The sequence below is a fragment of the Megalops cyprinoides genome, chromosome 13, assembly GCF_013368585.1.
Source record: "Megalops cyprinoides isolate fMegCyp1 chromosome 13, fMegCyp1.pri, whole genome shotgun sequence".
In the NCBI taxonomy this organism is placed as follows: domain Eukaryota; kingdom Metazoa; phylum Chordata; class Actinopteri; order Elopiformes; family Megalopidae; genus Megalops; species Megalops cyprinoides.
The window spans coordinates 1,509,615-1,535,000 of NC_050595.1; the positions used below are offsets into that span (position 1 = coordinate 1,509,615).

The window sequence follows — 25,386 nt, forward strand, 5'->3', positions numbered from 1 at the left end:
ACACTCAGTGAGCCGCACCACTAAAAGTGCAGCCATAACCACAGCTGTTCTCTGGAAAATGATCAGTTGTTCACCTTAAGATACACATCTAAACAGACCCTGAAATCCTTGACCAAACCAACAGGCATAAAGAGGCTGCTTTAAAATGCTCGCTGTGTAAGACCACACAGTTTCTGTTTGGTTTCCAGCTAAAGTCTTTTTAAACATGGCCCGACTTTGCGAAGAGCACTGTGGATATTAATGAGGCATTAATTAATGATTCAATTGATCATTGAAATTACAGGTGAAAATCACACTGGATTCCACGCCACAGCTATGAACAGTGCTCGGCCCGTGTGGAACTTAATGTCATGAAACTCATCCAATCGGAGACAGAAGTCCAGGCAACGCACCCCAAAATTCACTCCTTCATCATTAAGGTAACAAAGGAAATACAGCAGTGTAGCATAGTGGTAAGGAGCAGGACTCGTAACCTGGCTGCTGGTTCGTTTCTCCACTGGGGCACGGCTGCTGTAGCCTTGGGCAAGGTATTTATTCCAGAATTGCTTCAATAAACATCCAGCTGTATGAATGGATAACATAAAAAACTGCAACCTATGTAAGTCACTGTAAATAAGAGCATCTGCTACCTGACAATAATGTAACATAGAATATAATGTAAATTCTAACGTATGCTTCTTTAGGTCACCAGGACAATTATGAAGGACAATTAAAAATGTGCGCCAGATTCTATGTGCCAAATAGACCAATTCATGCACATCTTACTTTCAAAAACCGCACATTCATCCGGGTATATGGTCTGATCGTGCACCCTGCAGCGCATGTCTTCATTATTGGCATTTAGCAGACGCCCTTATCCAGAACGACTCACATCAATTACATTTTTTCTACAATCTTATCCATTTACGCAGCTAGATATTTACTCGGGAAATTGTGGGATAAGTACCTTGCCTAAGGGTACAGTGGCAGCCACGGTAGGAAATCGAACCAGCCACCTTTTGGTTACAAGTCCTGTTCTTTTAACCACCATGCTACACCGCCGCTCTCAGCATGGGTTTCAAACTTACAACCATCTGGTCCAGTTCCATAAGAAAACAATCCCATACTGATGCCCACAGATGCTTTTTGGACCCTATAATATAAAGGACTCCGCCTCATCTTAAATTCACTCACCTCACCCCGATGTCTTCACGGCTCTTCTTCCTCTTCTTCTTCACCTCCTCGGAACGCTCCGCACCCGCGTCCTCCGCGTCCAGACCCTCCTCCTTCTCACACTCGTTCATGTCATCTTCGCTCAGGTTGTCCTCTGTCCGTGAAACAAAGGAGTGAGCGGCCAAGCGACAGCTCAAGCGTGCAGGTGTGCTGCAGAACACCTTACGTTATGTATGTAGCTACACTCTCTGTAAGAGCGTTTCATTAATGTTCCTTGATCTGACATAGAATTATAGGTCAGATATCTGAATAGATATAATCGGTATTGTCAACCATATACATTTCCATATTCATTTCAAAACTAGCTAACAATCAAACGTGAAGGAACGCATCTACCTAGTTTGCTCACAAACATGCAGCTAAACATCTAACACAACGTCCCGCGGTTTCAGACAGCTAGCTAGGTAGCTAGCAGGCTAATCTTACCGGAGGGCACATAGTCCGCATCTTCATCTGAAGAATAATTTTCGGAGTCATAATCTGAGTAGTTCATGATTGCTCTGTGTGCACGGTGGGTACTGTACTGACTGAGACAACAATAACATCCAAGATAATCGGAGGTGTTAAAACAGCACTTCCCACATGAGTGGTACACAATGCAAACACCGCTAACAGAAGCGCTAACGATCCCAGGTTCAGCTACGGCAAGCGCACAAGCTCAAAACACGCGTTATTTCCCATCCGTGCCACATCGCGAAGCTTATTCGATTGCTTATTCAACTGCGTCTGTCAGTTTACGTCACTATGCGAGCGGAAGGGCACATGGTTTTTACTAGAGATAATTTAATATAAGGAAGATAATCGTGTACATTGTGTTTCCTGGTTATATTAAAATTTCCCGGTAGAATTCAATCTGGGCATTTAAGAAGTTCCGGTAACAGAGCCCGTGCTTTCACTCAAACAGTGAGTGCTTTATCTTGTCACTAAAGATGATCTTCATTTTTGTTCGGCGAACTGCGATTGGTTCGAATGTGTCACATCAAATTTTTTGACCAATGAAAGTAATTTACTTCTTTAAAAGGTTACAGTAGGTCACGCAGCGTGACGGCACGACGTTGTGACGTGTCACTGCAAGTTTTTGTTTTTATGAAGTGCGGCTGTTCAGGAAGGGCAGGAGCGATCAACCTGCACAGCGCCGAGCAAACGTCGCTTTTCTGATGCTGTTGGCTGGGTTTCCATGCTCTGCGGTGCACGGTTTCGGCGGTCCATGCCTCAGAAATGCAGAGCGTTCACGGTGAAATTGGATTCGTGCAGCAGATTCTCAGTCTGAATTTGGTCCCGAGAGAAAATGGCACCAGGTGCAGCAACGACACGTCGCTGTGCGACTTCTCAGGTGAGATCCAGCCGCGGTAACACACCTATCTCTAGCTAACTAGCTAGTTTACCGGATAAACAACTTGTGTAGAGTGTAGAGTCATCTGACAGACTGTATTATACACAGGCTACCCAACAACCTGCGCGGCATCGAAAGATGATCTGGCTCGCCTATCTAGCTAGCAGGTTAGCTAACGTCAAACAGCTAGGGTGTTTATGTGATACCTCCACTTTACTCGTTGGTAATAGCTACTTAGAATCTAGATCGATGGTAGCCAAACCTTTTGTATTAACTGTAGTAGCAATATAGTTATGTCCCTACAACTACCTTTTAATGTTAGCTCGTGTTAGGAAGAGTGTTAGCTAACTCGCTAAATTTGAACTTATACACTTCGATTCACTTCCTGGTAAAAAAAAACGACAAAGCAGCCTGTCAGGGAGAGTGTGTCTGAGTTTAAACACTCCGTGTAGCGAGCTGCCGTGATGCTACCACATCAGCGCACTGTGCTAAGCATCCATCTATAATTTGGTGTGATAGAGGGAGAGAGATTAGTGTGTGTGTGTGTTTGTAAAGATTAGTGGTTTTGCTCGTGTATACCAGGAGATTTTGTTCATACGGAGTCATACAGAGTGGTGTGTCTGGGATTATTCCTCGAGGTCACGGGTGTTTTGCGTCACAACCGCGTTGTAACTGCAGAATCCTTACAGCTGGCGGTGTAATTAGTTTTAAATCCTAAACGGGACACGAGAAAACCTTATTCAAATGGTGTTTTTGATTAATTAGAATGTCCGTTCAGTCATTCATAACTTTGTCGTATTCACATTTACACTGGAACAATAAGAAGGCCAACACAGTGCAGCTAAACAGCACCTGCTTACAGAGTGAAACTCTACGGTAGTGGAATGAAATCTTAGAGCCGAGCTTTTGTGGGGGTTGGAGATGTGATACCAGCTTTCACAGGCTGTTTGTTCCATGGGTGTAGAGCAGCTTTGTGTGCGATCACTGAGATTATTACTTATTAACACGTGTGTGTGGTGTGTGGGTCTCTCCCTCAGAGATGTGGTACGGCGTGTTCCTGTGGGCGGTGGTCTCCTCGCTGGTCTTCCACCTGCCCGCCGCCCTGCTGGCCCTCGCCACGCTGCGGCGGCACAAGATGGCGCGCTTCATGCCCATCGCCATCCTGCTGATGAGCATCCTGGGGCCGCTCTGCGGGGGGGTCCTCACCAGTGCGTACCCCCCCCCCCTCCCTCACTGCACCACTGATCAGTCTCTCCTCTCTCCACACACTCACTTTAGCACTGATCTCATGTTTTTCTCTCTGTTATCAGCATCACTGTTCACAACCTCCTATCAGGAAACATCAGGGTTTATTTCAAGTAGGACACAAGCTGATGTCTTACTACTGGAGCATGCAGCCCCTATTGTCAATAAATATCTTGGCCTCTTTCAGAGTAGACTGTAATATCTCCTGTTCACCACAGGGGGCGCCGTCACAGGGCAGGCTCCTGTGAGCTGGTGTGGACTGACCTGCCTCTCTCCCTGTGCCCACCAGGTGCGGCGATCGCAGGAGTGTACAAAGCTGCAGGGAAGAAGATGATCTCCCTGGAGGCCTTGGTGTTTGGGGTGGGCCAATCCTTCTGCGTGCTCATCATCTCCTTCCTCAGGGTCCTGGCCACACTATAGCGCACGGCACCGAGTCCCCGCTGCTGTCGCCGCCGTGGGAGAGACCATGTGACCAGCGTCCTGCTGCGAGGGATGTGGCACACGTGTATTCCTGCTCCTGACGAGGCCTTATTCTCGAAGCCCAGCCATCTTTGTGGGTCATTTTCCCCAGAGCAGTCAGAGGCCTCTCATGTGAAGGTTCTGCGCCCACACTGAGAGCTGTCTGGCAGCCCCCACCCCTCCCATCTTACTGTGTCACAGTCTAGAACAACAGGACCAGTTGCCACCTCCTCTGTTCTTTCTCAGACAGAAACCCATCACACAGAAACTGACCACCCTGGTACTCAAAGGCAGGGCCCACACCCCATTTCCTTTGGAAGATGCTGTTTGCATTCACTTTCCCGTTAAAGACATTCACACTGATCTCTTAGGACCTCCACAGAGGTGCCCTCCCCCCATGTTGGAAACACTGATATCTTGTTAAATGACTCGGAGCCCTGAAACTTTTGTGGCACTGGTGTGAGCCAGTATAATTCTGGAATGATTGGACGGTGAAGTGTGATGTCATAACTGAGAAGCAGTGTGTGTCATGATGCAGTTCTTAAGATCAGCTGCCCAAAACGTACAGGCTTCTAACATTATTGAATGGAATAATTTTTTATACAAAGAAAACCTCTGTGCTCTTGAAGCCTTTTGGACCAATCTCTCAGTATGACACATTTTAACCAATCAGAGCAAAGTGTGTGCACAAAAAACATCTGTACTGTACATAGGCGTGTTCCAGCTCCTCCTTTGTGCTGGGGGAGGGAGCAATACGTTTACAGTTTCAATTCTCTGACTCCCAGGGTGGGGTTTACTTCCTGATGGGGTGGGTGCTGATAGTTTGTGCCCCTATGCAATGACCTTGGATCAGCCTCAGCGTTGTCCTCAGAATGGTTGAGTTTGGGCTTTCTGATCCTGGATCAGCGTTTTGGAACACTGTCTACCCAGAGCAACCGGGACATTTTGGAATTTCTTTGTTGAAGTGAAATTTGCCCCCATTAAAACATCTTAGAGACTGCTTTCTCTTTGTTTGAAGTCACCAGTACTTCAAGATAAACTGTTGTGACTTCAGAACCATGTCAGGATGTGTACTGAGCTACTTACAACCTTTTTACTTTAAAATCTAACTTATTGTTTTTCTATTTCATAGTGAGTCTTCTCCAAATTTTGGCCTTTTTTGTTACTGATATTTATTTTAAACCTGTTGTAATCCTTGAAATGTATATTTTTCATGAAAATACGCAACTTAAACATAACTTTCAAACCATATGAATGTGGATTAGTCTTCTGTCAAAATCCCTTTTGAAATTTCTAAAACTTTAACCAAAGAGAACATAGAAATGAAATATGTAGATATTTAGTTTTGAAACTTTTCTGGACCCTGGATGTGTGACTGATTGCTAATACACATGGGCAGAGTATGCTGAATATAATGCATCTTATCCCAGGCTTATGTGGAGATGTGGTGAAAGTCCAACCTTGGAGAAACGGCAGTGTAATACGAGCCACTGAAAACATCTCACGGGTTCATGAACAGCAGAGGCTGCTGCAGGCTAGGAGAGAGGGGCCTTCCTAATTTATGGACCCACAAAAAAAGAAAAACCTGGCTTTGTTTTTCTTCCTCGCGTTGTCACAGTGCTGAATTCTGTCGGTAGTCCGGACTGTGAGTACACACTGCAGGTCACATGATGTGAGCGCATCACAGCATGGTCCCCAAAGCAGAAACAGCGGGTCTGCAGGTTCCTGATCAGTACTCTGGTTCAGCCTGCACACTGGATTGAGGATTCAGCCAGAAGATGTGGACTGGAGGATTACAGATGAAGAATGTGATGGCGTGATAGAATCTTAAATATGTCACAAGCACTTGCCCAAGTACTAAATGCTGCTTGAGACACCAAGAAGATACTATGTGGCATTTTAATACTTCCAAGAGGCTTGTTCAGAAAATAGCTACATTTCTGAAAATAAAAACTGATTATCCTAAAAGGTTGGCAGTGTTCTCTGAATAGAGGCTTCAGGCTTTTAACGTGCTGATCTGCGATGAGGGATTGGTGACTCTGCCCAGAATGACGTCTGTTACAGATTCTGGCCTGGAGCTTTGGTCGTGCTCCACGAGAGACCAATTTTCTACTCATCTTGTATTCCTCTTTGTGGCGTGACTATACTTTACAGTACTTTGGGTTTGTCCTTGCAGTCTTGCTATCAGAGATTTTTATTGGTGGTCTGGAATATTTGTTGGATATTTTTGGGATTTGAGTTAAAAAAAGATTTCATTTTCAGGGCCAGGTTGATTTGACCACAGTGCATTAAGTGCCAATCGTTGTTAATGCTTTCATTTAATAAAATGATTTGAATTATTAATGCCTTGGCTTGTTGCCCCTGCCCTTTCTTGTGTCTGGGTTTAAGTCGCGTCAGGGCATTGCATGTGTTAAACATTTCTCCACGATGAAGAAAAAGAGGCAGTACATTTTATCTTGATAATTTTGAAGTGAGAAATTAATGAAAACAACGGAACTACGTCATGTGCGCCATTGTTTGTGGCCCCGCAGTGGTGCGAGCTCTACAGCGAAGATATTTCTTTGCATCCTTGTGGGCGAGTCGTTTTCAGATGGCTACGGCCAAAGCAAGCATCATTTACGTCATGCAGATCAGTAAAAGGTGATTGTTTTCCGAGTGTGGCCATACAGAAAAATCATCTATTTTTCTTTCAAGCACTGCTGACAATACCGCCGTGCAAACACTGTTGGATATTTGAGAATTATGCCCCCGTGAATTCATTCGCCAGCCAAGTATAAATCCATCCAAACAGCGTTAATTTTACATGAGTTTTTATAGAGAAGAAAGGCTGGTTTGAGATATTTTAACGTAGCATACCTACCTTAAGGGGAATAATGATGTATTTGATGGGGAAAAAATGTAGTTCACGGAAAAATATCAGCGCCCTGAATTCCGGCTGCTAGCTAGGAACGCTGAATTCGCTAACGACACTCAATACTCAATCCTGTAACATGAGTATGCAAGCTCGCGGCTGAAGGCCGATAATATTTAATTTATATGATATGTATTGTATGTTATTGTACATGTTAATGGACCTTTCGTTTTTCTACAGTTAAGAGTCAGCTGTGCCTGTTGGAATTATGACTGGCACTCAGGCTTGTAGGAACCATATTGCATGAGGACTTTTTCCCACCGGTATGAATACATGCGCGCACCGCCATACAGAAGCGCGAGAAACCAAAACACAAACCTGATACGGTTAGGTAACGTTACTTCCAATGGTTTATTATTCAGCAGAACATTTTCTAGTCTAAAATTAGGCCACATTTCGTTTGCTACCCTTTTCATTGATCTGCAGGTTGTGAATACGTGTTACTGCCAATGCTGCGAATGTTCTCATTTCCGTTAGTTTGACAGGTTGCTTGGTTTCCCCCTAAGTTTAGTTAACATTGTAACTGTTCTACACTGTCGCGCCTATCTGTCTCGCTAGGTAACGATAACCAGTTTTTTTGCAGTTGTCCGTAAATGCCGTTGTAAATCGTTGCCACCGTCATCGAAACATGTCTGTCATGTAGCTAGTCTAGCCAGACACTGTTAATTAAACGCATGGTAAGGCTGCTAGCTAAATACTTAGTTACATGCTAGGTCAGTGCTATTGCCTGAAGGAATTGCTTTTTGCATTGTAGGGAGCTTTAAACTAGTTTGGATCGCTGGCATAGTTAGACAGATGGGTACATATTAGTTTGAATTTTTGAAAAAAAAGTAAGATTCACTAGACCTTCTTTATTTCAGCAAGCTAGCCAACGTTAGAATGTTCACTCTACTCTATTTTAATAACATCTCAACATAGCCTAAGGTTGACTTACTGTGGTAAGTACTGTGGTACTGTGATGCCGCTATGACCGAGACGCAGTCCAAACCAGAACCGTGGATCGAGGCGTTGATCCAGAACTACGGCCAGCGGGGGATCAAAGGGCTGACGGGTTGCGTTGTAGAGGTAACTCTAACCATCCGGCCATTTTCCCGCTTTGAGGTTCTGTAAAACGCGTCACCCGGCGTGTGTGTAAGTGCGGATGTGTCCCCCGTGTAGCTCAGTGAAGTGCCGGAGTCGGAGCTGCAGGCGGAAAATGCGGTGGCTTTGCTGTTTCTGTCGGACGGACAGGTCCAGATCCCTGCCATTCTCACGCGGCCTGCCTGGGAGGAGATGCGAGAGTGAGTGGGACTCGACCCAGCATCCTGCACACGGCGTGCGGAAGTGCGCGGAGGAGGGCGTCTAGGGAAGCAGAAAGTGCTCAGATGCGTGTTAAATTGATCATTTGCTAAGGATTGTATTGTTGTGCAGTGCTTATTAATGGATGTTAAAACGGCAGTCTGGTTAGTCTACAAGTCAATTCACTGTCAGTGGGTTTCATGACTGGGGAGACTCCTCGCTCACTTTGCATCTTAACCTCCTGGGCAGAATGGAGGACCGAGAATCTGTCTCCAATCTGAAGAACAGCAGAGTATTTCTGCAGCGCTACAGCCTGGAGTTCCAGAGAGAGGCGGAGATGGTAAGCGTGTGAGGGACGCCAATCAGGAAGGTGACCCACTGCAACCACAACATCCAGGATCCAAAAAAACCTGGCATCCAAAAATCTAAAACTGACCTCCGGTGAAGCTGCGGTGACAGTGGGGATACCCGCCTCACTTCCTGGTTTGTTTTCAGGTTTATCCGCATTAAAATATCAATGCACTTTCTCGTGTTTTTCCCTCCCTCAGTGTAACAGCAGGTTCTTCCTAATGGTGAACAGGCTATCTACGGTTACAGTGTGGCGGAGTGAAGAAGAGGTTGAAGACGTCCCCTGCTGGTAAGAGACGCTCCACTGGGTCTGAGTGGTTTTTTCGTTACGCTGTATTTGTTCAGCAGAGATGCCTTTTCAGGGTCGTACACAGTGCTCAGTGCTTTGCACCTCTCTAAGCCCTGCAGATGGGGGGTATTTTACTGATATTGAGGTGACAGGTGCAAAGGTACAACAGCAGCGTCTCACCTTGGATTGGAGCCCACAGCAGTCTGGCGTAGGGTCACGTAACTTGATCGCTTTGGTCCTGAAGCCTGTAAGACAGAGAAAATCTTACATATTCATGTAATGATTCCCTCCCCTCAAACCTGTGTTTCTGTGCTCTTACAATCACTCACCTCATTGAGAGCTGGAGTGCTTCCCTTCCGCCTTACTTCCCAACTCACTTGAGCCAGCGATTTAATGTCAAGTGTTTGTCATACTGCGTCAGGATGTTTGGTAACGTGTTATGATTTAGTTGTTTTTACGAGCTTGCTGCATGCAGACCCCTCCCCCCTCAGGACAGCGGAGTTTGGTTTATCTAACAGTGCATTTCCCCCTGCATTTCAGTGCAGCGCTGCCCTCAGTCAGACAGCAGATTCAAAAAACCTGGAGGTGAGTGTGTAATTAGAGGTGAGCGTCATTCATAAACACACCAATCAGGCTCTGGCTACATACGTGTGTGTGTGTGTGTGTGTGTACCACTTTGACACTGGAAGTCTGTTTGGTCTCTACGGGTTTGTGATATCTGGGGCTGTGGGTGAATAATAGCAGTATCTGTGTCTTCCAGGTCCCTGCAGGGTGAGAATTCAAACAGCACTGTGGACACACAGTCAGGTTAGCAAGCACCTTTTGCAGGCTTAGGAGTGACAGCTGACCTGATCTGACCGGGTGATGGACAATAATGAGACGTTGCGAGTCTTTAAATGATATGCATGCAGCTTTTTCATAAGTGTTATGTTTCTTACATCTGTTGTTATAATCCGTTATATGCATGATCTCTGCATAGAGATTGTGAGGGAAATGGGCCATACTGCAGTGCAGTGAGGGAAATGGGCCATACTGCAGTGCAGTTGATAAAACTGGCCTGATGTAAAACGTGACTAACATGCATTATATACAGTGATAATTCTATTAAAAAATCACGGATATCCCAACCGAACACTAACGTAATGTGTTTCTTTCGTCACAGACAGCAATATTTTCAATTGTATTTTGTAACACATCCTGAAAAAAACAATTCCCTTTATAAGAGCACTCAGTGCAAATTGAGGCAGATGTTAAATGCTCAAAAGGCAAATGCTCAAAATGCTGGTTTAAGCTAACACTACTGAATGAGAGAGTGCTGGTTTGAGCTAACACTACTGAATGAGAGAGTGCTGGTTTGAGCTGACGCTACTGAATGAGAGAGTGCTGGTTTGAGCTAACCCTACTGAATGAGAGAGTGCTGGTTTGAGCTAACCCTACTGAATGAGAGTGCTGGTTTGAGCTGACGCTACTGAATGAGAGAGTGCTGGTTTGAGCTAACCCTACTGAATAAGAGTGCTGGTTTGAGCTGACGCTACGCCGTGTCTCTGTTGAACGCAGGGTATTGTCTGACACAGGTGCTGGGGGAATGGCAGCAGGAACGGCTCGGCTCTCTGCTGTTGGATCTGGAAGCGCGTCTGGCCTCAGAGCCCAGCTCCTCCCCTTCCTCCCAGCAGCCCTCCACCTCCCGGGACCCACCCCCTCCTGCCTCAGCCCGCCCCCCCTGGCACACCCGCTGGGACATGGACAGGCTCCGGGACAGGGTAGGCCTCGCAGTGCGACGGTGCTGAAGGAGAGGGAGAGGGGTCACTGCTACCGCATGACACTGTCAGTGCTGGGGACAATTCTGTACTGACCACAGAGGTGTTTCAGTGTACCCTTGTATAGACGAAGAGTTTGCGGTTTATCCCTGTTAATACAGGCATGGTGTTCGAGTGTACCTCTGTAGGGTGGCGTGGGTGTGTGCACCCCTGTGCGGAGCAGGTGTTTGGATGTACAGGAAGAGGGCTTCTTTGCTTTGCTCTGTGAGGAGTGGGTGGTTGTGTGAGCTCCAGGTGTAACACTGTCTCTTTTTTCAGGGGCAGGCACCCTTCTCTGTCCCAGTGTCACACCTGTACATCCCAGCTGAGCAGAGCAGGCGGCTGCAGACATGCACAGGTAACACCTGAAACTATGCAACTCCCCTGGAATGGTGACATTCACCCCTGCTAACTTCTGTAACTAACTTGTCGCAGACCTATTTCCCTTATAACTGTAATGTATTCTGTTTAAGTGTGCTCGTTTTCATGTGCATGTGGGCATGTATGTATGTGTTTCACAGGTCTGTGTGTGTGTGGGCGTGTATGAGTGTGTTTTAAGCGTATGTGTGTGCGCGCGCGCAGAGAGGTCCTCTCTCACTGCAGCACGGAAGACACTGATAGCTCTCTGTCTGTGTTCTGCCGTTGTGAAGCTCTCGGTGTCCTCTGTGCTGTGCTTGTGTTTAGAGGGAAGAGAGACGGAGCCCCCAGAGACCCAGGTTTCCGCCAGCCCAGGTACACAAAGTAAATTTGTACTGAAGAGCTGTCAGAGGAGAGGGAAGGAATTCCTTGCTGAAGATGTACCTGTGTGCGATGCGCTTTTTAAGATGGCACATCTAATCAAATCTGTCTCTGCTCTCTGCTCCTGTGATCTGTGCGTGTGTGTGCATGTGTGTACATGTGCGTATGTATGTTGTTTGTGTGTGTGTGTGTAGCGGAGCACCAGGAGAGGTCTCTCCAAGACTCTGGCACAGAAGGAGGTTCTCTCCTGGGCTCAGGGCAGCAGGAGGGGGTGCCAGCGAACCCCTGGGACATACTGGCATCGTCAGTGGGCAACCTCAGCACATCATCATCAGAAAGTACGTCAAACGCCTCCGAGTTTCACTCCATCCAGCGTGTGACCCTCCCTGCTCCCATCTTCACATCACACTCTCCTGCAACTGGAACTGCTAAAGATTAGCCTTGCTAATGCTAATGTAGCTTCCTAATTTTCGCAATAGTATAAAGTCAGTGTGTAGCAGCTTCCATCCTCTGGCCTGTCTGATTCCCACAGAATTGTACTGAAATGATAGTCACTTACTGCACACCCTCCCACCTTTTAAAGGGGTGCAAAAAGCACGTTTCCCACTCGGGAACTGAACTGAAAAGTTGATAATTCTGTTTCAAAAGCTTACAGGGGTGTGTTTGCAGACTGCAGTGATGGGTAATGGGTAATGTAGTTTACTGCTCAGCCACTCACTTCAGGTATTAGGGCTGTGTTGAAGGATACTCTCTTTTTCTCGTGCACAGAAATAGCAGGTTACCTGTCTCACGCTGTGCGCTGATCATTTCCCATGATTCCACAGTGCACCTGTCAGAGTCTGTCTCCCCGGATCTCTTGCCCTCGGACCGGGACCCTGCGGCTGACCCGCCTGTAGGTGTCCCCGTGGCGAGCAGCAGACAGGTGGCTCCCTTGCAGCGGCCCTGCAGCCGCGAGCTCTTCCCGAGCTCGGACCGTACCAGCGAGAGCGAGGCAGGGACCGCGCCGCAACTGGAGGGCCCCGCGCTCAATCTCCGCCCACATCTCAGGGTCTCACAGTCCTCCACACATTCCTCCACCCCCTCCCTCCTGAGAGAGATCTTCTCAGGATCTGACTGCCGAACCCTTCCCCCGTACCAGAAACCCCACGCTGCTGACCCCCCCGGCTCCTGCTCCACCCTGCACCCTGCGCCCCTCCCCCACGCCGCTCTGACACACCCCTCCGGAGAGGACACGCCCACAGCCCACAGCTGCGGCGGGGAGGGGGAGGGGGAGGAGGAGGACATCCTCATCAGGAGGCAGGGCAGGTCCAGGAAGAGGCAGCGGACTCCGCTCTCAGAGGCTGAGGAGGTCTCCATGGAGATCGGTGTGGATGAGGAGGGTGAAGGTGGCTGTTCCAGCAGCGTCGGGAAGAGGAAGCCGTCCCGGGGTGGCAGCCCCCCCTCCTGGCTGTTCCAGACCCAGCGGTCAGCGGCCGAGCACGGGCCACCCCCTCCCACACGCGTCCGCAGCTACACACAGGTAAAGCTGCAGCTGCCTGGCCCTGTGAGGAGCTCACCTGTGTGACCCGACTGATTCCATGACTAAACACAAGGTTCATTTATACAACACAGGAGCAAGTAAAAGCTAACAATTACAACCCCTAAAGAATAAGACAGCAAACCCAAAATGAAGAGACTTTTTTGTTTTCTATGTTTTCTATGTTTCTTTGTGTAATAATTTTTTTACTCATAGTATAGATTCGCTTGAACTCCAGTTCAGGCACACTCCCGGCCTCTCCCACTCAGCGTAGACTCTGACGTGAGGCCTGGCCTTGTGTGAATTGATTGCTCGCTGATGGATTAATCTTCCTTATGTTCATTCTCTCCCTCCCACAGACCCATCCAGATGGCACTCCGTTCACTTACAGCTACCAGCCAACACCCTCCGTCGCCAAGGCGATGAGCCTCGTCAAGTGAGTGCCATCTCGCGCACACACAGCCGGTCGTCATGGCGAGTGTAATCTCGCGCGCGCACAGCCGGTCGTCATGGCGAGCTTGAGGTGCTCTCGTCACTCTGGCTTGGGAGGGTGAAGCAGGATCTCTGCCGCCTGATGTTAGTGACATCACACGCCACGTTCCCTGGGAGGTGCAGATTACCCAGAAGCCCTGTCTTCTTCAGCGCCACCCACTGCACTCGACACTGCGTTTTCTGTTTGTTTAGGGGGAATTCAGGGTGGTGACCTCAGCTTCTGCCTGTGCGCAATCATACATTGTTCAGTTTTTTCCAGCGCTACAGTGGACAGGGTGGAGGGCCTGTATCCTCTCTGAAAGAGGATGCTATCACTGCCCGGGTCACTGCTCCTGCGTGTGGAATGTGTGCATGAGTACTGTAGGCCGTGGAGAGGAAAGGGTTAATGATGTCCTCTGCCGCCTCTCTCTCCCTCAGGATTCCCGATGACCTTCTGCAGTGGTCAGCTCGGTACCTCATCAACACCAAACAATCAGAGAACGCCAGCTGACCACCTGGGAGGAGTGTGCGGAAGATGGCTCCTAATGTGCCGTCAGATAGCCCAAGAGGGGGCGCTGTGTCTCTAAACAGGCAGCTGGAGGTGATTGCACTGACAACTGACCTGCTGCTGTTTATTCTTCCTGTTTGGAAGCACCCAGTGCTGGTCTGTCAGAATGCTCAGTGCTTATGACCCTTTGACCTCTGCACTACAGAGAGGAGGGATTAAAGTTACCTCAGATCTCAACCAGTACACGACAAAAAGGGTAGCTGAAAATCTCTACCACCACTCTGTTTCTCAGTTTCTGGAAGTTGTAGTTTTCAACAGGGCTTGTGCGGTGTTGGTGGTGCTACTGCTGGGGGTTTGTGGGAGTTGAAGTTTTCCTCAGGGAGCGTTAATGGCTCTGAATAACGGGGGTTGTGGGCATTCATGTTTTCCTTTTCATTTCTCAGCCCCCCCACTCAACGCCGCCACCCCTCCTGAGTTTCCTGTCAGTGATTATATTCACAAAGCAATAAAAGTTTCTATATGCAGTAACTGTGTTTGTAGTGTTCTCCTGCCCCTCCCTGCCCTACACGCTGTCCTGTAGAACCTGTCTGTGTGAATACTGACCTCTGACCTCTGACCTCTCCTGGCCAGTTGTCTCTTCCTGGTTTTGGGCATTTTCCAGAACCATGGAAGTGCTGGTATCTCCATGTCTGATGACCAGTTCAGTATTCAGGAACGGGGCTCGTAGCCAGAGCGTTGTCTGTTTTACTGTCAGGCATTGGCACCATTGTACCCTCGACTTGAGCGAGATCCTGGCCGGTTTGAGCCGGTTTCCAGCTGTGAGCCGACAGCAGGGAAAAGGCGAGCTGTGGAAGCTGCACATGATAAAGCCGTGAGGCAACAGAGCAAAATAAAAATGCACAAATCCCACACAAGCGCACCAATGATACAGACCACCAGCACAGACGCCACTCCGTATAACACATCTGAATTCATTTTTTAATAATATTTAACAAGTATAGGTACTGTTTCCTCTCTTTTTTTCGGTTTTGTTCATTATTATTTTTTTTTTTGTTTGTACATAGTCTGGCGTGCAATGCAAAGGGACACTGTAGAAAATAGACTCTGCTCCTGGTCAGTTCATGTGTTTTGGAGGGAGGGGGGGTTCAGTTCTTTGGTCTGATGGTTCTGCTCCCTGCGGCACCTGCTGCCGTGAGACCGTCTCACCCCCCTCCTCCGTGGTATCTCCCTCTCCGCCACCCTCCGGGCTTTGCCCCGCCCACTTCTCTGAGGCTGGACTGCTGGCTGGCTCTTCGCTGTTCTGGCTCGTACCATTCTTCGTCTCACCTGCTGGGAGGAGGGATAAGCACAGATACTTTTTTTCCACAGGCATATTAGCAATAGCGAGGGGAAGGCTTTAGGAATCTGCAGGCTAGTCTAAGTGGAGGAGGTTGGAACTGCTTTGAAACGGGAGGGAAAACACAACTAAGGATGGAATTCCTGGGGGATTCTAGAATCCACACCTGCACAACTAACAAAACTGCAGTGACTAACGCTCGCATCACAGGCGCTGACATCACAGATGCTTCCCTCTGAGATCACAGGAGAGACAGGCAGCTTTAATAACTGTCATATCAGTCGCGCTGGAGAGGATCTCCTGGCCCAACTGCAGACCCCCCCCCCATCTGGCATAAATATCACCCGCCTGTAAATTGAAGACATTTATCCGAATTACAGCGATGGGTAATATGAGCCATGCTTGGATACGGTAAATGTGAGCTGTAATGTAATAACCGCGGCAGTCAGGTAGACGGAGGGCTCTGAGAGGGAGTTATGATCTTCATAAACAGCGCTCTTTGTGTCCGAAGAGAACACCGGCAGAACAGAGGCTTTCTGCTCTCGGCTGAATCCCGTTCTGTTACCCTGCTTTGTTGGGGGGGGGGGGGGGGGTCGGTGCCCCCATACCTGACCCCTCTTTGCTGCCTTGTAAATTCAGCACAATGCTTTTGTGTGCTTTCTGTTGGCAACAGCTGATCCAAGATCAGTTTACCCAGCTTAAATCCTAAACCCTGAAAATGTAAAAAAAGCTGAAACTGATCCACAGTCAGCACAGGCTAACAACACAATCCCTGCACTTTCCATCTAACAGACACTGTCAAGACTCCTTTTATCCTGCTCCAACAACTCCACGCGCCCCCAAAACCCCCCACACCCACAACTGCAAATACCCCAAAACCCCCCACACCCACAGCTGCAAATACCCCAAAACCCCCCACACCCACAGCTGCAAATACCCCAAAACCCCCCACACCCACAGCTGCAAATACCCCAAAACCCCCCACACCCACAACTGCAAATACCCCAAAACCCCCCACACCCACAACTGCAAATACCACAAAATCTCCCACAACCACAACCTGAACACCCCCCCATACTGCACCCCTACCCCTCCCTTTCCAGCCCCTACTCACCCCCCTCTCCCTCAGGCTGGTCCTCGCTGCAGGGCGGAAGGTCTCCCAGGTTGGGCCGTTTCCGCACCGGGGACCTCTGTAGCCGTGGCAACGCTGCCATCAGCTCTGAGAGAAGGGGGGAAACAGAGATGGTTCACACAAAAGGGCGGGGCTTTGAGCCTCAGATCAAACAAAGCAACTCCAGCCCCTCAGAACCCAGGATGACAGAGCAAAAACAGAATTAGTAAAATCAATGAGTGTGACATCATAGGGAGTATAACGATGTGCATGATGGTCTCAGTGACAGGCAATAAGCAAATGAACCTGTCCAATCAGAATGTTTAACAAAGCCAGAGTCAGTGATGTCACTTTCTCTCACGATGATTTCAGTGACAGTCAGTGATGTCACTTCCTCTTATGATGATGTCACTTCCTCCCAAAGCGAGCTCACCCTTGGGGTCCAGCGCGGTGTGCTCTCGGAGCGATTCCTCGTGAACGGACACAGCACGCCGTTGGGGCGAGGACTTCATGCGGGGGCGCGGTTTTGGGAGGGTTTCTGTGGTACACACAACACAGCATTACACTCACACAAACACGCCATCACTGTCAGAACACACACACACGCACACACACACACGCACACGCAACATCACTGTCAGAACACACACACGCAACATCACTGTCAGAATTACACACATACACACACGCGCACACACACACACACACACGCGCACACACACACGTAAAATCACTGTCAGAATTACACACACACACGCAACATCACTGTCAGAATTACACACACACACACAACCAGAAGGCTTTCAAGTCCTAAATATTTTGATCAAAGTGAAGCGCCAGACTGTGCAACAGGCAGAGAATTGCAGGGAGCATGACAGTTCTGTTTGATTTAAGAATAATCACGCTGTACAAAGGCACCTGACACTCCACTGCACAATCACAGGAACCAAAGGCACCTGACACTCCACTGCGCAATCACAGGAACCAAAGGCACCTGACACTCCACTGCACAATCACAGGAACCAAAGGCACCTGACACTCCACTGCACAATCACAGGAACCAAAGGCACCTGACACTCCACTGCGCAATCACAGGAACCGCTACTGCTCCTAAAAGGACTTCATGTTGAGCAAAATTCAGACTTTAGCCCTGAACTACGCATTAAAGCACACCTTTCAAACAGGAAGAACCGCCCTAGTAGCTCTATTTCTATGCTTTAAGCACCATGTTGTGGTGCAGGATTTGTGCTGATCCTAGAACAGGAAAGCTGAGCCTAGCAGCGGGGTGCAGAACATTCAGTCCAAACTCTGCCCGTCTCAGTTCAGAGGGGCTCCAAAAGGTCAAAAAAGGTCATTCAGAGGAAACAGCAACAGAGGAGTCAGAGTAGCGGAATGGACTGCAGGTGGTCAGCAGAACGAGTGACCACCTCCCATCCACGATCACACTCACAATCTACCACCCAAGCAGTGTCATTTCACATCAGAAAAATGTGTTTATTTATTTTAACTGTTGTGAAATTGCTTTATATATGAGCCAAATGCCTGAAGTGACACAATCAATCAGACTGATTATATAAGCTGTGTGAAGGCTCAGGTGGAGAGGACCACACCCTCTCCTTCTACAGCTGAAAAGCACAGCGTTTACACCCCGAAAGGTAACCCCAGCACTGAACCCCAAAGCCACAAAGCCCCAGGATCAGGGCCGCTGTGCCCCTGTGCAGACAGCTGTAAATCTGAATCAGTCCAGGCTTTCTCCATCAGAGTGGAAATGCGAGAGGCCATTGTGGGGGATGCGTACCTTCAGTGACTGACTGTGCTCTTTCTGACCGCTCTCTGCTGTCTCCCAGTTTGACTCCTCGCCGTGGAGACGGGGCAGGGGGTGTCTCCTTTCGGGGGGATGGGATGGGGGGGTCCCGCGGCTGCAGTGGAGGGGGCTCGGCCTCCACGGGTTTGCCCTCATGAGATGGGCTGGGCTGGCTGGGGGGGGCGGGTGCTGTTCTCGGGGGCGCTGCGGGGGACTCGGGGGTGGAGAGGGGGGGCCTAATCGGGGGTTTTGGGGGGAGGGGGCCAGGGCGTTCCGGGGGTACCGGTCTTTCAGCTGACTCAACAGCTCTGAGAGACTCCAGTGCGGTCATTCCTGGTCTGATTGGCCTCCTCATGTCTGTGAGCGAAAAACATTAGTCATTACTCCCATGCTGATTACAAGCTGAGGGAGATCACTGGCGGTGGCGTGAGCAAGTGTGTGTGTGTGTGTGTAAAAAGGTGTGTTACCTGATGAGGTGGACATGGTGCGGGGTTTCATGAAGGTGGGTGGGGGTTCAGGTTTACTGTCAATGATCGTCCCTGAAACAGAGGAGCAAAGACAATGCAGTGAGAGAACACACACACACAACCACACACGCACGCGCACTACACACACACACACACTACACACAACCACACACACACCCACACACGCGCGCGCGCGCGCGCACGCACTACACACAACCACACACACTACACACAACCACACACACTACACACAACCACACACACACAACCACTCACGCACGCGCGCGCACTACACACACGCACGCACGCACTCACACGCACGCACGCACTCACACGCACGCACTCACACGCACACCGCACACACATGCACGCACACACTCACATAACCACACACACGCACTCACGCACGCATGCATACACTCACACAACCACACACACACTCACGCACACAGCCTTCTTACAATACACCGCCAGCATGGTTTTGAACGCATCCACAGCCAGAGACTGAAATCCCTTTGAAATGTGCTCCACATCACCAAGACCTCTGACCTCTGACCTCCGACACCGTGATACAAAGATCTGTAAGTGGCAGTGCTGACAGTGCCATGTGCGCATGGGGTCAATGACATAGTGTGACCTCTGACCTCCGGGAGAGCGTCTCAGTGTCCCTGCTACTGAGTCAGACTCCCCAGAGAGGCCCTACACAGCTCAGGCTGCTCCCCACACAGCTCAGGCTGCTCCTCACACAGCTCAGGCTGCTCCTCACACAGCTCAGGCTGCTCCCCACACAGCTCAGGCTGCTCCTCACACAGCTCAGGCTGCTCCCCACACAGATCAGGCTGCTCCTCACACAGCTCAGGCTGCTCCTCACACAGCTCAGGCTGCTCCCCACACAGCTCAGGCTGCTCCTCACACAGCTCAGGCTGCTCCTCACACAGCTCAGGCTGCTCCCCACACAGCTCAGGCTGCTCCTCACACAGCTCAGGCTGCTCCCCACACAGATCAGGCTGCTCCTCACACAGCTCAGGCTGCTCCTCACACAGCTCAGGCTGCTCCCCACACAGCTCAGACTGCTCCCCACACAGCTCAGACTGCTCCGTTCAGCAGCTCACACAGATAACTACAGACATCTCAGCGTAACTACACATCCTGTTGCTTGACCTTTCTACAACTCTAACTCCATATATCTGCACACGAAGACCACTACTACGAATATCTGCACATAGAGCAATTACAGCATACATCTGCACTCAAAGGTCATCTCTGTAGTATTAATCTCTGTCAGGGGAGGCGGCAGTGTAGCAGGACTCGTAACCGAAAGGTTACCAGTTCAATTCCCCGCTGGGGCACTGCTGCTGTACCCTTGGGCAAGGTACTTAACCTGCAATTGCCTCAGTAAATATCCAGCTGTATGAATGGATAACATTGCAACCTGTAATTGATGTAAGTCGCTCTGGGTAAGAGTGTCTGCTAAATGCCAATAATGTAGTAATGTAATGTAACTTCCGTCCATTATGCGTAAGTACTAACAAGCAACACAGATATATATATACCCAGTGTTATCCATAGATACATTCCTCTTCCACTGCTCCACCTGACAGCTCTATACACAAATATCTGTACAGCGTATAGCATTCTGATCCAGATCTTCAAATGCCAAACCATTTCGCCACAGTGCAGGGCGGATAAACCACACCTTACCTTCTGAGTCGGCTTTTCGTAGCTCTCCCTCCTTGTTCTGTAAGAGTAAAAATGAGACTGTTAGGATCTGTAGCCATGTAAACGTCTCTCGTACGCTGTAGGCCTTCAGCATGGCACATACTGAGCTGCAGAGAAGCAGCTTCCACAGGGTCACAGGGCTACGGGAAATCTCAGTGACAGACATGCCTGAACTGCACTATAAACGCTATGCACATACAGTGGTACTCCTCTGTCTGACCCCCCAACACGTTCCCCTGTGCCCCGCCCACCCTAACCCGGCTAAGCTCCTGTGCCCCACCTCAGTCTCCTGCCCTGACTCCACCCCTCCCCACATGCCCCGCAGACCTCACAGAGACCTGCGGAATATTCCAATTTCAGACATGAACACCTCCACTGTGAGACTGGACAGATCAGGCCTTTGGTACTGTCTCTTCCTATGAAGGGATTTGACCCTATGACCTACTGGCTGCAGACATGTTTAGCGCCTTACCAGGGCACCCTGCTGCTGCTGCATCTGCACAGAGGCAGCAGCCCCCCCCCCCACTCTGGTTCAACCTGATCTGCCTCCGACTTGCAGGGGGGGGGGGGGGGGGGATAATAATAGATGTCCTTGCACAGCAGTAGCTGAGGGGAGAACACAATACCCTGTGCGGGATGGAGCGTCCTGTCCGGGACAGGGTGCGGCCTCACCTGGCCCCTCCTGGTGTCCGGCGGCAGGGTCTTGGTGACGCCCATGCGGTGCAGCATCACATGGAGACGCTGCTCAAAGCTGGAGGGGCCCTCATTGGTCGAGCCCTTCTCACTCAAGTGTTTCTGAAACATCACAGCCAATGGAAGAAGGGGGGAGGGGCTTAGCTCAAAACATGACACATCCTCGTACTTTATCACCTGTTCTGCTGCTATTGACTTACAGTGCATTTAGATATATTATGTATGTCATATATATTCATTTACCAATATATCATCATTGCATGCAATATCACCTCACAAATCCACTACTGCACTGTTCATTTATTATAATTATATATTTGCTTAGCTCACCACCCATTCATACAGGCAGATATTTACTGAGAAAACCCAGGTAACCTACCTTGCAAATGACTAAAACAGCACAGCACTCGCCCAAGGACACTCCGGCTAACCCCCCTGACCCCCCCTCTCTGAGCCCCCTTTGAGCCGCCATGTCACCCTTCCTCTTCAGACACTGAAATATGAAAGTACGGATGCACTATGCAGGGGAGATTTTTGTTTGCCGTTTGTCAATTTCGCTTGTATGTACGGATGTTTTCAGTTAATTTGTTTGTTCGTATTTGATTAACTGATGGATTGCTCATGTTGCTGCTTTGGAAACACAGCAACTCTCTGTCCTGCCAATAAAGCACCACTGACTTTGAATTTGAGAGGCCTTGCAGCTGCACCTGATGTATCAGCAGAGGAGATCCCCCAGGTGCACCATGGGAGTCATAGCAGGGACTCTCTCCTACTGGCCAGAGGCACTCAAGAGCAAAGAGCAGCAATTTCTAGGATGTTTCTGTGGCTCTTGCCATATGTCAGGCTTCAGGCCTGCCCCATGGCCAGCGTCCTGACAGGGATGGAAAATAAAGTAAATTGAGCGAATCTTGAGTGAGCAGCAAGAATGCTTTCCTCAGTGCGCCTTACTATGGATTACTCACATCGCCTACACTGTGCACAATGTGTCCAACTGCATCATACTACATCCAGCTGCATCCAACTGCATCAAACTGCATCCAACTGCATCCAGCGGCATCATACTGTATCAAACTGCATCCAACTGCATCATACTGCATCAAACTGCATCCAACTGCATCATACTGCATCAAACTGCATCCAACTGCATCCAACTGCATCCAGCGGCATCATACTGCATCAAACTGCATCCAACTGCATCATACTGCATTATACTGCATCAAACTGCATCCAACTGCATCCAGCGGCATCATACTGCATCAAACTGCATCCAACTGCATCATACTGCATCAAACTGCATCCAACTGCATCCAACTGCATCCAGCGGCATCATACTGCATCAAACTGCATCCAACTGCATCATACTGCATCATACTGCATCAAACTGCATCCAACTGCATCCAGCGGCATCATACTGCATCAAACTGCATCCAACTGCATCCAGCGGCATCATACTGCATCAAACTGCATCATACTGCATCAAACTGCATCCAACTGCATCATACTGCATCAAACTGCATCCAACTGCATCATACTGCATCCAACTGCATCATACTGCATCCAGCTGCACCCAACTGCATCCAGCTGCACCCAACTGCACCTGGCTGCATCTTCCCCTAATGCTGTTCCCTCCTCTGCAGCCAGGCAGTGGTGCAGTTGTAGCTGAACAGCGCCCCCTGTGGTCCTACCTTGCTGCGGCTGGTGGCGTCGTCGGGCTCCAGGCCGGTCAGGAGGATGAGAGACTGGGACTTGCCCTCTCTAAGGGAGCGTCGGGAGGCCAGCTTCCTCTCCCCATCCGGCGTGCGGCTCTTCTCTCGCTCAGCGACAGGCGGGGGGGCGGGGGGGGGACTGGGGGCGGGGCCGGGCACGGCCGGCGTGGGCGTGGTGACCACTGGGGGCGGGGTGGTTGCGGCGGGGGACACGGGTGTGACGGCAGGGGCGGGGGCTGGTGCAGGGGTGGGGGTCGGGGCGGGGGCCGGAGCAGCAGGGGGCGCTGTGTCTGCTGCTGCCGGCACCGCTGTGACCGTGACTGCCCTGGCGGCGCTCTCCTCCTCTGCCCTCTCCCGCTCTCGCTCCCTCTCCCTTTCCCTCTCTCTCTCCCGCTCTCGTTCTTTCTCCCGCTCCTTCGCCTCCCTCAGGGGTCGTATCAGGTCTGCGATTGAAGTCTTTTTGATCTTCCCCTCTGGCCCCCCCTCGCCCTTTGACCCCCGTGCTGCCCGGACCTTCTTGAAAGCGAAGAAGTCCCCAAATTTCTTCTTGATGTTTTTGGAGGGGCCAGTAGAGGGCGCTGAGCTGGCTGGCTCAACGGCCTGTGCTTTTACTGGGGGCTCCTCCCTCTGGCTCTTTCTGTATACAGGAAGAGGAGGGACAGTGTCACAGAGGGGCATGGCGGTAAAGTGAGTTTTTGACTCGGGGGATTAGGACGCATACAGATTTCTGGACGAGAACTGATGAACACATGATATAATTGGACAATTGGATTGTGTAAATATTAGAACCAGAGCAAGTGTATAGCAGAATCTTTAAACAGGAAGGGGTGGGCACCTGTGTATGTGTGTGTGTGTGTGTGTGTGTGTTGTACTCACAGGGGGTTGTCAGGGATGATCTTCTTGGTGAAGAACTCCTCTACTCCTTCATCCACTCGCCCCATGGTCTCATTCGCCTCATTCTCGTTCTCAGCGGCCTGCTCCTGTCCCACACACACACACACACACAGGTTAGACACATGTGCACAGTGACTACAGTAAGGAACTCTGCATTCTGCAGTGAGCATGCTCAGAAAAAGGCTGTCTGTGTAAGAGAGAGTGCGCATCTGTCTCTCCCTTCCCAAGGGAAACAACCACCGCCAGGCCCTCCTTCTGCTCCCCAACACCCCGACGCAACACACACACACACACACACACACACACACGCACTCACCCACACCCCTACACACACACACACACACACACACACACACACACACACACACACACGCACACACGCACACACTGCACACACTGCACGCACACCCACACACTGCCATATACATAAGCAACATACGCACTCACCCACACCCCTACACACACACACACACACACACACAGATCAGCAGGAATAGGTGCTCACACACATGCAGGCACACAGGGCGAGGAAGCAGGGAGGCAGACAGAGGATTTCTCCGGAGGCTCTCAGTGTCTGTGCTGTGGGAAACGCCATGACTTCATAGCTACCCATGTGACCAATCACAGCACCATTACTGTGCAGAGACACAGGGAACGCTAAGAGTTTTCCTGCTGGCTACCTATCAGCCATCATCCTGCACACAGAGCAGGAGAGACCACAGCCTGCACACAGCCTGCACACAACCTGCACACAGCCTGCACACAGCCTGCACACAGCCTGCACACAACCTGCACACAACCTGCACACAGCCTGCACACAGCCCGCACACAGCCCGCACACAACCCGCACACAGCCTGCACACAGCCCGCACACAGCCCGCACACAACCTGCACACAGCCTACACACAACCTGCACACAGCCCGCACACAGCCCGCACACAGCCTGCACACACATGCAGTACCATCAGCCCTGACACCTCACTGCATGACAAACAGGGGCTCAGAAAGAGAGGGAGGCAGAGGGAGAGGGAGTGAGCAGAATGAGGAAAACCGAGGTGGCTTCATGGCCACCAGGAGATTCAGCGAGCAAAGCTGGCAACATCTGAACTCTTTCACAGCCCTGCAGAGAATGTAGAATTACTGCCACAAACACACACACACACACACACACACACACACATACACGCACGCACGCACACACACACACACACACGCACTCACACACACACACAGGCTACCTTGCTCAGCCAATGAGGGTAGTTCGTTCTCTTTTCCCTCTCACACAAACAGAAACACAGTGCGATTCCTGTTCCTGCAGTACACTGCTGTGAGAAGGAGGTTCTGGTCTCCGTCACTGAAACAGTGACACTGCCATCCTGCTCCCTCCCTCTCACACACACTGAGCAGAGCGCTGATCGTCTCTAACGCTGTGAAATACGCAAACGTCACACACACACTCACACCATCTCCCATTCACCAACGCACGCTCACTCACATGCAACCACCACACGCAAACACACACACCACACGCAAACACACACACACACACACA

At 50.0% G+C, this 25,386-nt stretch overlaps 4 protein-coding genes across 4 annotated transcripts in view; 2 read left to right on the forward strand and 2 right to left on the reverse strand.

Annotated features, from left to right (window-relative positions):
- Positions 1–1,890, reverse strand: part of cfdp1 (craniofacial development protein 1) — a 29,698-nt gene extending 27,808 nt beyond the window's left edge. Inside the window, exons 1-2 of the mRNA XM_036544266.1 lie at positions 1,639–1,890; positions 1,174–1,306 (exon numbers count right to left, since the gene is read on the reverse strand). Of these exons, the coding sequence (XP_036400159.1) occupies positions 1,174–1,306; positions 1,639–1,705 (200 nt within the window). The 5' untranslated portion in view covers positions 1,706–1,890. The remainder of the gene's footprint in view (positions 1–1,173; positions 1,307–1,638) is intronic.
- A 408-nt stretch (positions 1,891–2,298) lies between these two features.
- On the forward strand, positions 2,299–5,322 carry tmem170a (transmembrane protein 170A). The gene is made up of 3 exons (XM_036544357.1): positions 2,299–2,545; positions 3,583–3,753; positions 4,080–5,322. The coding sequence occupies exons 1-3, from the start codon at positions 2,431–2,433 to the stop codon at positions 4,208–4,210; spliced, it is 417 nt and encodes a 138-aa protein (XP_036400250.1). The 5' UTR covers positions 2,299–2,430; the 3' UTR covers positions 4,211–5,322.
- Positions 5,323–8,374: 3,052 nt separating this feature from the next.
- Positions 8,375–14,614, forward strand: acd (ACD shelterin complex subunit and telomerase recruitment factor). The gene is made up of 12 exons (XM_036544180.1): positions 8,375–8,440; positions 8,688–8,778; positions 8,987–9,075; positions 9,616–9,660; positions 9,836–9,882; positions 10,633–10,835; positions 11,151–11,229; positions 11,556–11,603; positions 11,804–11,947; positions 12,434–13,128; positions 13,485–13,561; positions 14,035–14,614. The coding sequence occupies exons 1-12, from the start codon at positions 8,433–8,435 to the stop codon at positions 14,105–14,107; spliced, it is 1,599 nt and encodes a 532-aa protein (XP_036400073.1). The 5' UTR covers positions 8,375–8,432; the 3' UTR covers positions 14,108–14,614.
- A 506-nt stretch (positions 14,615–15,120) lies between these two features.
- carmil2 (capping protein regulator and myosin 1 linker 2) overlaps positions 15,121–25,386 on the reverse strand; it is a 47,365-nt gene continuing 37,099 nt past the window's right edge. Inside the window, exons 32-40 of the mRNA XM_036544593.1 lie at positions 23,817–23,920; positions 22,920–23,577; positions 21,214–21,336; positions 20,524–20,560; positions 18,823–18,894; positions 18,350–18,712; positions 16,985–17,089; positions 16,555–16,659; positions 15,121–15,433 (exon numbers count right to left, since the gene is read on the reverse strand). Of these exons, the coding sequence (XP_036400486.1) occupies positions 15,219–15,433; positions 16,555–16,659; positions 16,985–17,089; positions 18,350–18,712; positions 18,823–18,894; positions 20,524–20,560; positions 21,214–21,336; positions 22,920–23,577; positions 23,817–23,920 (1,782 nt within the window). The 3' untranslated portion in view covers positions 15,121–15,218. The remainder of the gene's footprint in view (positions 15,434–16,554; positions 16,660–16,984; positions 17,090–18,349; positions 18,713–18,822; positions 18,895–20,523; positions 20,561–21,213; positions 21,337–22,919; positions 23,578–23,816; positions 23,921–25,386) is intronic.

Coding starts and splice junctions, on each gene's coding strand:
- tmem170a (XM_036544357.1), top strand. CDS start 2,431: ATGCAGAGCGTTCACGGTGAAATTGGATTCGTGCAGCAGATTCTCAGT. Junction 2,546..3,582: donor GTCGCTGTGCGACTTCTCAG/GTGAGATCCAGC, acceptor TCTCTCCCTCAG/AGATGTGGTACGGCGTGTTC. Junction 3,754..4,079: donor CTGCGGGGGGGTCCTCACCA/GTGCGTACCCCC, acceptor TGTGCCCACCAG/GTGCGGCGATCGCAGGAGTG.
- acd (XM_036544180.1), top strand. Junction 11,230..11,555: donor GCGGCTGCAGACATGCACAG/GTAACACCTGAA, acceptor GCTTGTGTTTAG/AGGGAAGAGAGACGGAGCCC. Junction 13,129..13,484: donor GCGTCCGCAGCTACACACAG/GTAAAGCTGCAG, acceptor TCCCTCCCACAG/ACCCATCCAGATGGCACTCC.